Genomic DNA, 14,509 nt, shown 5'->3' with positions numbered 1-14,509 from the left:
TTCCAGCCTTCTCTCAGGTGGGGGAAGCCTCAGGAATTCCCTGCTGTGGAAGGTGCTAGAGAATGAGTGCAGACGATAATGAAGTGGGAAGAAGCTGAGAGGCTGCCTGCGGCACAGCTGTGTGCTCACCAGCTCTCCGTCCAGAACCCACACACCTCTTTCGCCCATTGGGGCCTCAGCACTGGATCTTGGAGCCCATGTTACCACTCTCCTGTTTTTACAGAAAGGTTGGGTCAGTTGCTGTGCGGCTTTCAGATCAGCCTCCTTTCTCTCTGACAGTCAGCGATCTTAAATTTACTTAAATTCCCCCCAGTATTGCCTCGAAACAGACCGTTCCAGTAAAAACGATTGTGAGGACATGTAGGCAAATCTAACTGTTTATGCAAACATACCTACTGGGGTTTGCACCCTAAAAACTGAGCGGGACTTAGTGTAACATACAGTCATTGATCTTTATATAAAGAAAACCGTAACTCTGGATAGTGGTTTAGGTGGGTGAGCGCTGCAGAGAAATCTTAACCACAGAGACACTTGGTTGGAAGAGATTGTGTGTCAGTCCAGGTGTTGGCCTGTTTCGGGCCCGCTTTGCCTGAATAGGGGACAGATGATGGAGAAGACCATGTAGGGGGCTGCGGCCATGAGTGCCTTTGTGGACTGTGTCCATTTATCCTGGCTGAGCTCAGCCTCCAGCCTCTGCCCACATTTCCCTAACCCTCAACCTCTCCACCAACGGGTCCTTCTGGAATCCCATTGACTAGGTTCCCCTCTAGTTAAAAAACCTCCTACGTGTTCACCTCCTCTTTCCCAATAAGGTGCGTCTCCAAGCTCCTCACAGGTCGACCACGTATCTTCACCTTTCACGCACTGATTGGGTGTCCTGCCTCTGTCACCCCTCCCAAGACAGAGCACCCACTACAACCATTATGGGTAGCTCACTGTACCTGTGGCCAGCTCTTCTGGGAGCAGGCCTCTCAGCTTTCAGGTTCTGACCTGACTCCGGGGCCACTGGGGCCACATGAGTGAGTTTCATCTGGTTCCCCTGCAGATATCCAGGGTGGAGAGCTGGACCCCCAGAGCTGCCCTTTCCTACCATAGCCCTCAGCTTGTTTCTGCTCAGTATAGCTGAAGGACCCATTGCCAATGTGCTCACCTGCTGGAGATGGCAGATATGCATCCGAGGGGATTGGGCCTTCCCCTCCAACTCCACAAATTTTGGGCTTCTGACCTATCCTCTTCCCATGGACACTCACTGCTCTGCAGGTCATCCTCCCCTTCCTCCCGCAGAGCCCTGTCATCTCCTTGTAGGACAGTGGCCACAGCCCTCTCCTCCCAGTGCACTGGATGCCAATTTGTCTTTCTCCCTGTTGGGGCTCACAGCAGATACCAGGTTGAACCTCCAGGAAGCAGACTCTGAGGTGGGCTCCAATATGGAGGATGTGCATTTTGGATGGCTCTTAGGAGTGATGCCTGTGGAAAGGAGGGGCCCAAAGCAGGAAGGTGCAGAAGAAGCAGTTGAGCTGTGATGCAGGCCCAATGACAGCTACTGATGACCTCCTGGGGAGCTCTGCAGCTATTGGGTTGTTGGAAAAGTCATGTCGTATTTTGTCTNCAGTTATCAGTTGCTTCAAAAAAGGATCATTTTTTTCATGTTTAATGAGCATATTGCAGATGTTTATACGCGCTGTCAAATGAACTTCTTTGAGTTCATGTGGAACCCAAATATCGAGCTTGCTTACGTATCCCAGCTTCTTCAGGTGGTCCTGAATGCTTGAATGATGGATGTTCAGTGTTTCTGCAATCTCTCGTGTCATGTAACGTGGGTTTGACTTGATCAATGCCTTTATTTTATCATTATCAATCTCGGTGGGCCTGCCTGACCGAGGAGCGTCATTGAGATCAAAATCACCAGCACGGAATTTTGTGAACCATCGTTGGCACTGACGTTCTTGGAGAGCATTGTCACCGTAAACTTTATGCAACTTTTCACAAGCTTGACGTGCGTTCTTCCTTTCATGGAAGTAAAACAGTAAAATATGGCAAAAATGCACAGTTTGGTCTTCCATCTTCAACTTGTTGTAAAATCTCCAAAACTCAACCAATTCGCTCAATTTTTTTTTAGAATGAAGCTAGAACTGTCAGCTGTCAAATGACATAGCAATAACAGATGCGAATGACTCTAATACTTCCAAAAATGAACTAGTGCCATCTGTCGCAAACATGCATCATGACTTCTCCGACAACCCAATAAAATGGCCCTTCAGAATTGGCCTGACAACCAGGCACTGGATGGGGACTGCCCCAGGAAGAGCTGAGCTTGGGTTAGGAAACACCGGGAGGGGTGGCTGCTGAGAGATGGCAGCTGGGGCTGAACATACTTCATCGAAGGGGATCTGGGTGGCATGGCCTAGGATCCACCACACGTGGCTGGCCAGTGGGGAGCAGGGAGCAGAGGTGTTCTCAACGTTATTCTATTAAGATGGCCTGAGATTGCCTTTGTGCTTTGGAGGCCGAAGCACACACCGCTGGCTCACACTGAACTTATTGTTGGTGAAAACCTCTATGCCACATCTGGGGCTTGTTTGCTGGGTTTCTGGGGCTGCAGTGCCGGACTCCACATTCACCCAGTCATGTTTCATATTGTTAGATTTGCCTGGGGAGATCTAGCTTGGATCCCGACTCTCTCCTAAGACGCAGGCACCTACCTGTGTCTGCCAGATCCTGGTCTTCTGCAGTTTCTGTCAGCAAGGCTGCCTTCATCAAGGTCTGCACGGCCCTTTCCTGGTGGCATGGCCCCAAGTGTAGACCCAGACACTCTGAGGTGGACTTCAAGTCAATCTGGCAGTGTAGCCAAGTGACTAAGGGCTGAGCTTGAATCTTGGTTGCCCGTTGACTTCTTGGGCAGCCTTGGACATGTTATGTAGCCTTGTCTCGTGCCTCACTTTCCTTTTCTGTAAAAGTGGAATGATAACAATCCTTACTGCTCAGGGTTGTGCGGGATGAATGGGGGTCTGACTTAGGTAGCTGTAGTGAGGAGGAGGCAGGACACAGGACCAGCTCTGAGCCCACCCCATGAGCCCTGCTGTGGCCTGAACTATATCTCAGTGGTTCCCCACTGGGGTAGGGGCTGTTCTTCCTGCTTGCTGTTTGGCATGTGAGATGGTCCCCTGAGGGACTCTGCTGATGAGGGTGTACTTGCTCTCTGACTCTCGCTGTCTTCACCGGCAAGGTGGATGCAGCATAGGGTTTGGAATTAGAAGTCTGAGCTTCAAGAGCTAAACAGACCATTTATCGTACGGAACTGAGGCTCCTCTAGAGTCTCAGGTTCCTTCTCTATAAAATTCCTACCTGAGAACTGTTGAGAAGATTAAATGAGGTCACATATGTGTGTTAGTTTACAAGGGATGCCATAACAAAGCTCCATAAAAGGGGTGGTTTAAACAACAGAAATTAATTTCTTCGTAGTTCCGGAAGCTAGAAGTCCAAGATCAAGGTGTCAGCAGGGTTGGTTTCTCGTGAGGCTTCTCTTCTTGGCCTGCAGATGACCACTTTCCCCCCGTGTCTCCACATCTTCTCTCCTCTGTACATATTTGCATCCAAATTTCCTCTTTTTATGACACCAGTCATAATGGATGAGAACCCTCCCAATGACCTCATTTTAACTTAATTATCTCTTTAAAGACCCTATCTCCAAATACAGTCACAATCTGAAGTACTTGGGGTTAGGGCATCAACATATGACATTGGGGGCACACAATCCGGCCCATAACAGTATGTGAAACTGTTTTGCCAACCATAAAACAGGTCTTGGGGTGTTGAGTCTGCCTACAGGAAAGGGTCTCTGTATGGCCAGGAGGTGGGCCAGCTGATCATGTCAGAGGTGCTCTCTCCCCCTGGTAGGGGCTAGGAGCTGGCTCCTCTGCCTGCATCTCCCCGGGGACCAGCCAAGGCCCCATGGTCTCTGCTTCATGGGTGTGGCCTCAGTCATCTGGCTGGCCCATCCATTGGGCCAGTGCCTTCAGGCTGAAAACTTCGGTTCTCACAGAGCTTTTTGAATTCAGCTGGAAGGCAGACCCCCTGGAACTGGCCCTTCTGGGAGTCAGGCAGGATATGGCCAGGTAATTAGAATAAGGGCCAGGTGAAAAGGGGCCTTGAAACTGAATTCCCCCCATCTTAAGGTGGGGGGCTGCAGCCATGGGAGCAGAATCTGCTAGGGCCCCAGGCCTGGCACAGCAGTTTTTGGTGAGTGAGTGTGGACAGGAGAAGGTCCTTCTGGGACATAGGGTTTGGGGTCAGATGAGCACACCCCAAGGAGATCTGCCCTGAGCCTGTTGCCCTCAGGAGCCCGTCTGTAGTCTTCTGGTATGAAAAGGGCTAGGACAGAGGTGTGCACAGGGCCCCGTGGAGCATGAGGTGGGAGTGCTTTCCTGGCCAGGGGGTCTTCCAGGAGGGGTTGGAGCCTGAATGGAGACTGGTAAGGTGAGTAAGAGTTGGCCGAATGAAAGAAGGTAGGATGGCATGCCAGGAAGGACAGTGTGACAGTGTGACAAGATGGAACATTGTGGGAGCTGGAACCTGGGAGGTAGATAGCAGCCATGGCGGGTAGGGAGCTAAGAAGAGTTTCAAGAGGGAAGGTGACAGGGCCAGATTTGTGTTTGAAGGAGTGCCCTCTGGTGGCAGATAGAGTAGACTGCAGGGAGACCAGCAGGGGCTGAGGCTGTGGGTGAAAAATGAGCATGCCTGAATCAGGAAGATGGGAGGAGGGCAGAGAGGGGGTGCAGGAGGTAGACTTGCCTGGCATGGGGCTTAATTGGCCATGGGGAGTGAAGGAGGAAGAAGGTGCAGTCTGGGGGGATTTGCACCTGGGGGTTCTGGGTAAGGGGACCTGGAGCTTAGTGGTGCTGGTCACCAAGATGGAGCAAGTTGGGGTTGGATGGTGATGACCTCAGAACTGGACAGACTGAAATGGTATACGTTGAGGTGTTCCATGGGCTATGATGATGTGTGACCACTGTCCAGCAAGCGGGACACATACGTTGGGGTTCGAGAGGACGCACTGAGGTGACTCTACATGGGGATGGAGGCGCGCCAGACAGGGAAATGGGAGTAGACAGGGTGGTCCTCATGGAGGGGGGAGGCACTGTCAAAGCCCTGGGGCTTGGTTTAGGCTCAGAGCTCAGGGTCCTGGGGATGGAGGGTAAGTACAAGATTAGTCCCAAAGGGAAGTTCAGATAGGAACACGAGCTCAGGGCTGACGCTGGGGAGGGCAGCTAAGGCTTTGGGAGGAGGGCTGCTGCAGGGGCATCTCCTTGGTGGCAGGCAGCATTGAGATGTGTTGGTTAGTTATGTTCAGAGGTGGGCATGGGCCAGGGGTGTCCGGAAGGCCCCTCGATTCCATTGTGACATAATTTCCTGAAGCCACTTAGCACTTGTTTTCCCAAAGGACCCTAAATTAAGGATTTCACGGCTCAGCCAAGCCACGGAGCCAAACACTTAGTGAAAGCTGCTGTGGGAGCAGCCCGTGAGCCCAGTGGAGCAGGGCCAAGTCAGTCACTCCTCCCCATCAGGGAGTGGGGCTCTTCTCATAAGGAAGGGACCTGGAAGGGAGCAGGTTGGTCCCCAAGGCTGCGAGTTTCCCATCCTGGACCCTCCATGAGAGCTCAGCTGGGGAGGAGGTGGGAGAAGACAAAGAGATGTTGCTGAAATGATGCCCAAATATAACTCCAGTCCCCTCCCATCCTGATGAAGGCTGCTGAGAGCACCCTAGGCAGTCGAGGACCAGCTCTGCCACTCCCAAATTCTGCGCCCCTGGACCATTTCTTCCAGGAGGGTCATATCAGGAGTGGACATCTCCTGGCAGGCTAGTCTCTGGGTGGAGTTATCTGTAGCCCATACAATCCTGTTCATCCACCGCTTATGCACGCACCATGGACAAGGGTGGAAGGTGAGGGTGGGTGGTGGTGAGGGTGGGTGGTGGTTTGATGTCACCTGCCAAGCAGAAGATGTAGACCTATGCTCAGGACGCAGGGGTCCTAGGAGGTAGCAGAAGCTTGGGTGCCTGCAGATGAGTAGGGTTTTGAATTCCATCTGAAAATCCCCGGAGCCCTCTCTCCTTGTCTCTGCCTGCCTTCTGAGTTGTTTTTGGCCAAGTTCTGATTTGGGAAGCCATTTACAGCCCATTAAAAGATCAAATGTCTAGAGATGATGAATTGAGGCATTTGAAAATGATGAATTGAGGCATCCGAAAATGTTTTCCAATTCACAGCTCATTTCCCTATAGAAAGCCCTGACCTAGTGTGATTCAGAGGTGGTTGGAAAGCCTGTCTGTTCTGGACCGCCAGGGGCAATCTCGGGGTGGAGCACTGTCCTTGGATGGGACAGTAGTTCATCCTGAAGAGAACTGCACCGAGATGGCGCTGATGCTCCCTGGTAGAGATGAAAGAAGAGCTCGTGAGGGCTGCTGATGTCTCTTGCACATCTTGCACAAATTCCAGACCCAGTTTCCCTGAGTAAACTGGCAGAGGCAGGAGTCTTGGTTTGTAGGTGGGACCCTGCTGGTCGTCTGGCAGGAAGGCTGGATTCCCTTCCCAGCTCGGGTTTCAGCTAATGGCAATGAAGTTTAACCTCCCAGTACTTCTTTTCCCATCTGCAAAATAGGAAGGACAATCCTTAGGCTCTTATGAACATCGTGGGTTTTCAGTAGCCAGATAATCAGTAATGATATCTTAGGGTATATAGTGATGCACTGTTTATACTATTAACCTGGATGTGCTCATTTAATCTTCACAATAACCTTGAGAGGTAGAATTTTTCATTTAACTGAGGCTCAGAGAAGGGACATCTCTTTGCTGAAGTCACACAACAGGTTGGTGGCAGAACCAGATTTTGAACTAGGTCTCCTGGTGCTTTTGTGGAGAGGGATGGACTTTTGACTACTTTCTCATTTTCTTCTATGGTATTTTTTACTGTGCCTATTAGTAATATATATTTTCCTAGAAAACTGTCAAGATTTTGAAACTTTTTTTTTAAAGATTTTTATTGGGGAATTGGGGGATGAGAACAGCGCTGGGGAATTGGGGGAAGGGGAACAGAAAAGTTGCTGTCCTTTTGTTCTTCAGTCTAGTTGTGATGGACGTTGCTTCACTGGCCCAAGTTGGCACCATCATTGCGCTCTTCCCGGGCGAGGCAGATCAGTCGCTGGCTTCTGGATGGCCGGTCACGGCGGCTGCTGGCCACTCACGCTGGCTGCTGGCCACACACGGTAGCCCATGGCAACCCACTGCAGCAGGGGCTGCAGCCCAGCTGTCGCTGTCGCCGGCAACTCATGGCAGCCCAGCTCCAAGTTGAGCTGTTGGTCAGCATCTTAGCTGTAGAGGGCAGTGTCACTGGCCCTCATATGTAGGATATGAATGGGGCCCTCTGACGTCCCAAGCCAGCTCTTAACCAACACGCCACTCGGCCAGCCCTTGAAACATTTTGATGTGAGACCATATATATTTCATTTGTTTTACTTTTTTCTTTTGTGCTTGGTCAGTTTTGTGTCCCCTTTCTATCCTTGATAGTATTTATCCTCAACTTCAAAAATATATTTAATTGTGTATTTTTCTACTACACCTAAAGTTGCACAGCTTCTATATCCTTTCCTTAAACATGACAAAAATTTCAGCAACTTTTAGTTCCTTCTGTCCCCCATACAACTTCCCCTCTTTGCTATCTTCCATATTGCAATCATCTTGGATTTGAGATCTAAGCTGTTATTAAGTCTTATGATTGTTTTGTTGTTCATAGCTGCTTCTCACATTTAATATATTCCCCCTATGTCCTTTATCTTATTTTTCTGGAATATATCCTCTAGTAGTTCTTTCAGAAAAGGCAGCTGATGAATTTTCTAATTCCTTGTGCATCTTACAATTTCTTTATCTCACCTTTGCCTTTGAAGGAGGTTTGCCTGGGTATAGAATTCTGGGTTCTAAATATGTCCCCTAGGAACTTTGAAGTAATTGTGTCACTATTTACTGATAAGAAATCTAATTTCAATTGATTGTAGATAATGTTTTTCTTTTCTTTCTACAGCATTTAATAGTTTCTCTTCATCCTGAGTATTCTGAAATTGAACCACAATCTGTCTGTTTTTGTTCATCTTGCTTAGCACTCAGTGGTCCCTTTCAAATTAAGAATGCATGTCTTTATTTAGCTCTTGGAAATTTTATTATTTCTTCAGCTACATATTCCCTTTGCTCTCTCTGATCTCCCCTTCCAGAGCTACTAATAGATATATATTGGAACTTGGTCTGCCTCCTAGGTCCCTCACCTTTGCTTCCACATTTTCCATTTCTTTTTTTCTTTGCAGTGCATTCTTGGAAAGTTCACGGCTCAGATTTCCAGCTCATCAGCTCACTCTTTAGCTCCGTCCATTCGGCTTTTCAAACCATCTATTGAGCTTTTTATTTTCATAGCCATACATTTCATTTCCAAGATATCTAACTTTTTATTTCATAATATTTTTTATGAGTGAAAAATTCTATTATGATTTAAAAATTATCTCCATCTATTTGCTTTACTGTTTTCCGCTGAGGTGTGATTTAGTCTCTGTCGAGTTGGTGGCTTTTCATGGTGTGGCATTTTTTCTCAAAAAAATTAGAAATTCCTTGTACTTGGGGTTTTCCATTAACTTGTCTCTGTATCTCTGTTTACTGCCACTTTGCCTCCTGGAGGGTTAGTGGTGTAAGTGAAGGGTAGAGAGTGTGCAAGAGTTCAGTTGTCTGACCTTGAGAGGGTCCCAATTTCTCCCGGAGGTCATCAGCTTTTTAGGCACTCTGATCATATCTGCCTCAAAACAGGTGAGTCCCATGCCTGATTCTTGACACCAGCAGGGATGGGGATCTGGGTCCTAGCTGCCTGGCTCCTTCCACTGTGGTCCTCTGACAGTCACCTCAGACCCACCCAAGTCAGAGTCCTTCGGTGGCTTCCCACTGATTTCATGGTAAGACCCACATCCCACCTGGCAGGCACCATGCCTGTTTCTTTCTCCTGGCTTCTCCCCTTCCTCCAGCCTTTGGGTCATGTCTACCTGCATGCAGTTCTCTGTGAGGTAGATGCATACCATGGGTCTCTCACCTTCGTACCTCTGCTCCCTCCTCTGCTAATGCCACCCCGCTCATTACTCTCACACTTTTGGTCAACTGACTCTTATCTTTCAGGTGGTTGGCTTTCTTAGGACCTGGGTGGGTGCCCTGCTCTGTTTCCAGAGCTCCCTTGCTCAGGATGTGGTTGTACCTCTGACCCCGTGTTCCTGTGGGATGTAATCATCTCTTTGTCTGTCTTCCCCACCAGAATGGGATTTCCCAGCAGGCAGGGGTACAGTGTTCTTCACTGATTCCACATGGAGTGTTTGATGACTGTAATGATGCCAGGGTTTTGTGGCCAAGGGGGGTGGGTATGCTCCCTTCCCCTTAGACATGGACAGAAGGCCTCAGTGGGCCCCTTACCCAAGAGGACAACACCCCTAGGCTTGTAGGAGCGCCTTTTGACCCACAGTGGGCACCTCAAGAACAAGCAGTGCTGATGTGACTGTTCTCCCCACAGGCACTGGTGCCATCACACAGTGACACGGACGGTGTCCTGCCAGGTGCAGAACGGCTCGGAGACAGTGGTCCAGCGTGTGTACCAGAGCTGCCGGTGGCCCGGGCCCTGTGCCAACCTTGTGAGGTAAAGGCTGCTGGGCCGGCTGGCTCTGCCCTTCCTTTCTTTTTCCTTGAATGAATCCAACCTCAGCACAGCTGCCAGGGAAGGCGTGGCGGGTTGATGCTCAGAAACAAGTGTTGAACATGCATTTATGAAGCTCCTTTTGTATACAGCGCATGGGGGGTGTATGTGTGTGCAAAGATGAAAGGGACTTGCTCCCCACCCTGACAGAATCTTCCAGTCCAATGGTGGATGAGTATGGTGAGGGGATACGGGGTGGGGTGGGGGAAGGGACCAAGTGAGGCTGAAGAGGGAACCAGTCTACCTTGGGGTTCCAGAAGAGAATGTGGGCCTCTGATGCCCTTGGAAGTCTAGCCTGCCTCCAGCCCTGCCTCTCTTACCAATCCCGCCCCTCTCATAGCTCTACCCTCTTACCACCCCTGCGCCCTCACCAGCTCCACCCTGGACCAAAGCTTTTTAGTGGCTCTCAGCATTCACAGGGAAAAAATTCTTTTCTTTCTTTTTTTTAATTAATTTAAAAAATTTTTAAGTTACAGTTGACATACAATACTATATTTGTTTCAGGTATACAACATAGTGATTAGACATTTATATAACTTATGAAGTGATCACCCTATTATGTCTAGTACCCATGTGATACCATACATAGTTACTACACATTATTGACTATATTCCCTATGCTATACTTTATATCCCTGTGACTATTTTTATAACTGGCAATTTGTATCCTTCACCTTTTTCAACTATGCCCCCAACCCTCCCTCCCATCTGCCAACCATCAATTTGTTCTCTGTGTCTATGAATTTGTATCTGTTTTGTTTGTTTTCTGTTTTAGATTCCACATAGAAGTTAGATCGTACAGTGTTTTTCTCTATCTGACTTATTTCATTTAGCATAATACCCTCTAGGTCCATCCACGTTGTCTCAAATGGCAAGATTTCATTTTTTTTATGGCTGAGTAATGTACCATTGTGTGTGTGTGTGTGTGTGTGTGTGTGTGTGTGTGTGTATATATATATATATATATATATATATATCTCACATCTTTTTTAGCCATTCATCTATTGGTGGGCAATTGGGTTGCTTCCATATCTTGGCTATTGTAAATAGTGCTGCAGTGAACATAGGGGTGCATATATCTTTTCAACTTAGTGTTTTGGATTTCTTTGGGTAAATACCCAGAAGTGGAATTGCTGGGTTATAAGGTAGTTCTATTTTTAATTTTTTGAGGAACCTCAAAACCACTTTCCATAGTGGCTGCACCAGTTTGCAACCCCATCAACAGTGCACGAGGGTTCCCTTTTCTCTGCTTCCTCACCAACACTTGTTTGTTGATTTATTGATGATAGCCACTCTGACAGGTGTGAGGTGGTACCTCATTGAGATTTTAATTTTCATTTTCCTGATGACTAGTGATGTTGAGCATCTTTTCATATGTCTATTGGCCATGTGTATCTCCTCTTAGGAGAAATGTCTATTTAGGTCTTCTGCCTATTTCTTAATCGGATTTTTGTGTGTGTGTGTGTGTTTGTGTTAAGTTGTATGAGTTCCTTATATATTTTGGATATTTACCCCTTATCAGATGTATCATTGGTGAATATCTTCTCCCGTTCAGCAGGTTGTTTTTTCGTTTTGTTGGAAATTTCCTTCGCTGTGCAAAAACTCTTTAGTTTGATGCAGTCTCATTTGTTTATTTTTTCTTTTGTTTCCCTTGCCTAAGGAGACATATCCAAAAACAATATTACTAAGAGTGATGTCAAAGAGTTTACTGCCTATGTTTTCGTATAAGAGTTTTATGGTTTCAGGTCTTACATTTAAGTCTTTACTCCATTTTGACTTCATTCTTGTATATGGTATAAGAAAGTGATCCAGAGTCATTCTTTTGCATGTATCTGTCCAGTTTTCCCAACACCATTTACCCAATTTTGTATTCTTGCCTCCTTTGTTATAGATTAAATGACCATATAGGCATGGATTTCTGGGCTCTCAATTCTGTTCCATCAATCTTTGTGTCTGTTTTTATACCAGTACCATGCTGTTTTGATTACTATAGCCTTGTATATAGTTTAATATCAGGTAGCATGATACCTCCAACTTTGTTCTTTTTTCCATGCTTCGGCTATTTTGGGTCTTTAGTGATTCTATGTAAATTTTAGGATTATTTGTTCTAGTTCTGTGAAAGATGCCATTGGTATTTTGATAGGGATTGCATTGAATCTGTAGATTGCTTTGGGTAGTATGAACATTTTAATAATGTTAATTCTTTCTGTCTATGATCATGGTATATTCTCCCATAAATTTGTATCTTCTTCTATTTATTTCTTCAATGTCTTATAGTTTTCCCAGTACATGTCTTTTAACTCCTTGGTTGAATTTATTCTTAGATATATTTTATTGCAATTGTAAATGGGATTGTTTTCTTAATTTCTCTTTCTGATAGTTTGTTATTGGTATATAAAAATACAACTGATTTCTGAATATTAATTAATGTGTCCTTATTTTCATCATTTTTTAATAGTAGAAGTTCTTAAGTTGGGATCCCCATTGTATGCAGTGTTTTTGTATAGCTTGTTTTGCAAGGGGAATGGCTAAGTAAGTGGATATGTGAGTCTATTTCAAATCTTTAGACAAAGGACTGCTTTTAAATGCTATGCTAGAGGGATGGCCACTGGCTCCATAGTGATGAAAAAGATACTAACCCTCCTCCCCCTTCCTTTTCTTTTTTGTTTTTTAAGATTTTATTTGGGGAATTGGGGAAGGGGAACAGCCAAGTTGTTGCCCTTCAATCTTAGTTGTGGAGAGCGCAGCAAGCTCAGCTCCAAGTCCATCGTGCTGCTCACCTCAAGGTGCTGTGTTCAATCTTAGCTGCAGGTGGGCATAGCCACCATCCCATGCAGGAGTCGAACCAGCAGCCTCGTTGTTAAGCGCCCACGCTCTATCCACCCACGCCCGCCTTCCTTTTCAACAGAGGGCACAAAGACCCTCTCTCTCTCTTCCTTCCCTACGACCCCAGCAACTGAATTCCGAGGCCCTCTTGCCTTTCTCATCGGCAGGGAGCTTCAGATGACCAGATGATCACCCCTTGATCCTGGGAACATCTTTTGAGAATGGTATTTGGAGTCCGGTCTGTAAGTGACCCTAACAGGGTGGACTTTGGCTGCTAGCTCTGTTTGAGGAGTGGCTGCTCTGCTCTTTAAACAGGGAAGCTGGCTGGCCCTGGAATGTGTGCCACCAAGAAGCAAGGCTACACTTCTGTGTCACAGTTCCGACTCCTGCCAGCCTTGCTTTTATCTTTTTTCTTTCTTTCAAAGATTTTATTGGGGAATTGGGGGAAGGGAACAGCGTTAGGGAATTGGGGGAAGGGGAACAGACAAGTTGCTGTCCTTTTGTTCTTCAGTGCAGTTGTGGAGGATGTCACTTCACTGGCCCATGATGGTATTATGATCATTGCACTCTTCCCAGGTGAGGCAGTCGTTCGCCGGCCATTGGACGGCAGCTCACGGTGGCTCACGCCCGCTGCTGGCCAGTCCCACTCCAGCCCACGCCGTCGCTGGTGCCTCACAGCAGCCCAGCTCCAGGTCGAGCTGTTGTTTACCATCTTAGCTGTAGAGGGCAGCGTCACTGGCCCTCATGTGGGATCTGAACCTGGGTCGTGCTGCTCAGAGCTGGTGTCCCAAGTCAACTCCTAACCAACGTGCCACTCGGCCAGCCCAGCCTCACTCTTTTCAACGCATAGAATTTGACTTCCGCAAACTAATATTGTATTCGGAGTCGAGACATAAACACGAAGAGTTGTGTGTTTCTGTTTTCTCTTTATAAATTTTAGCCAAATTGGACATTAGTTACAATCCCATATGTTTGGTGTGCCCCATAGTCAGCTATCAAGGTGGAAGCAAAAATGTGCATGTGCACACATGCATAGGTACACACACACATGCACGTGCATACCATTGTATTGCATTTGGTTTCAGAAAATGAACTTTAGGATTTCCTTTACTGAAAACCCTTAGAAGGAAGGAAACGGGGCTGGCTTTCTTTCTTTCTTTCTTTCTCTCTCTCTTTCTTTCTTTCTTTCTTTTTAATTGGGGAATTGGGGGATGGGAACAGCACTGGGGAGTTGGGGAAGGGGAACAGACAAGTTGCTGTCCTTTTGTTCTTCAGTCTAGTTGTGGAGGACGTTGCTTCACTGGCGCAAGTTGGCACCATCATTGCTCTCTTCCTGGGAGAGGCAGATCAGTCACTGGCCTCTGGATGGCCACTCACTGCAGCTGCTGGCCACTCATGCTGGCTGCTGGCTACACATGGTAGCCCATGGCAACCCACTGCAGCAGGGGCTGCAGCCCATGCCGTCGCCGGCGACTCAGGCAGCCCAGCTCTAGGTCGAGCTGTTGTTCAGCATCTTAGCTCTAGAGGGCAGTGTCACTGGCCCTGATATGTGGGATCTGAACTGGGGCCCTCTGGCGTCCCAAGCCAGCTCTTAACCAACGTGCCACTCGGCTGGCCCAGGGCTGGGTTTCTTAATGTCAAAATTACAAGTTGAGATTTTTGTACTTTCTAAATACAGTAATGCACCTTTAAGAAAAGCTGAACAAGCTAACTACTGAATTGCTGACATCGGCTCAAAAAATTTCCAATGATCATTAATTTTCACAGCTGCCCTTTGCTTTATGTCTTAAGCAATTATCTGAACACTGTTTCAGAAGCCTCAGGGTCTGGTGTCCTCCTTGTGGGGGTTTACAGGCCTTTCAGGGGGTTCTCTCCCTCTCCTTGGAGTCAGGAACTGAGAACAGGATGTTCCTCAGAGCAG

General features: G+C 47.4%; 1 protein-coding gene across 1 annotated transcript in view; it reads left to right on the top strand.

Annotated features, from left to right (window-relative positions):
- Positions 1-14,509, top strand: part of COL26A1 (collagen type XXVI alpha 1 chain) — a 206,514-nt gene that overhangs the window by 53,774 nt on the left and 138,231 nt on the right. The window contains exon 2 of the mRNA XM_019646827.1: positions 9,583-9,705. Coding sequence (XP_019502372.1) covers positions 9,583-9,705 — 123 coding nt within the window. The remainder of the gene's footprint in view (positions 1-9,582; positions 9,706-14,509) is intronic.

The sequence above is a fragment of the Hipposideros armiger genome, unplaced genomic scaffold (assembly GCF_001890085.2).
Source record: "Hipposideros armiger isolate ML-2016 unplaced genomic scaffold, ASM189008v1 scaffold_107, whole genome shotgun sequence".
In the NCBI taxonomy this organism is placed as follows: Eukaryota; Metazoa; Chordata; class Mammalia; order Chiroptera; family Hipposideridae; genus Hipposideros; species Hipposideros armiger.
Note: the sequence above shows the minus strand (reverse complement) of the source record. Positions and strands in the feature narration are given on the sequence as shown.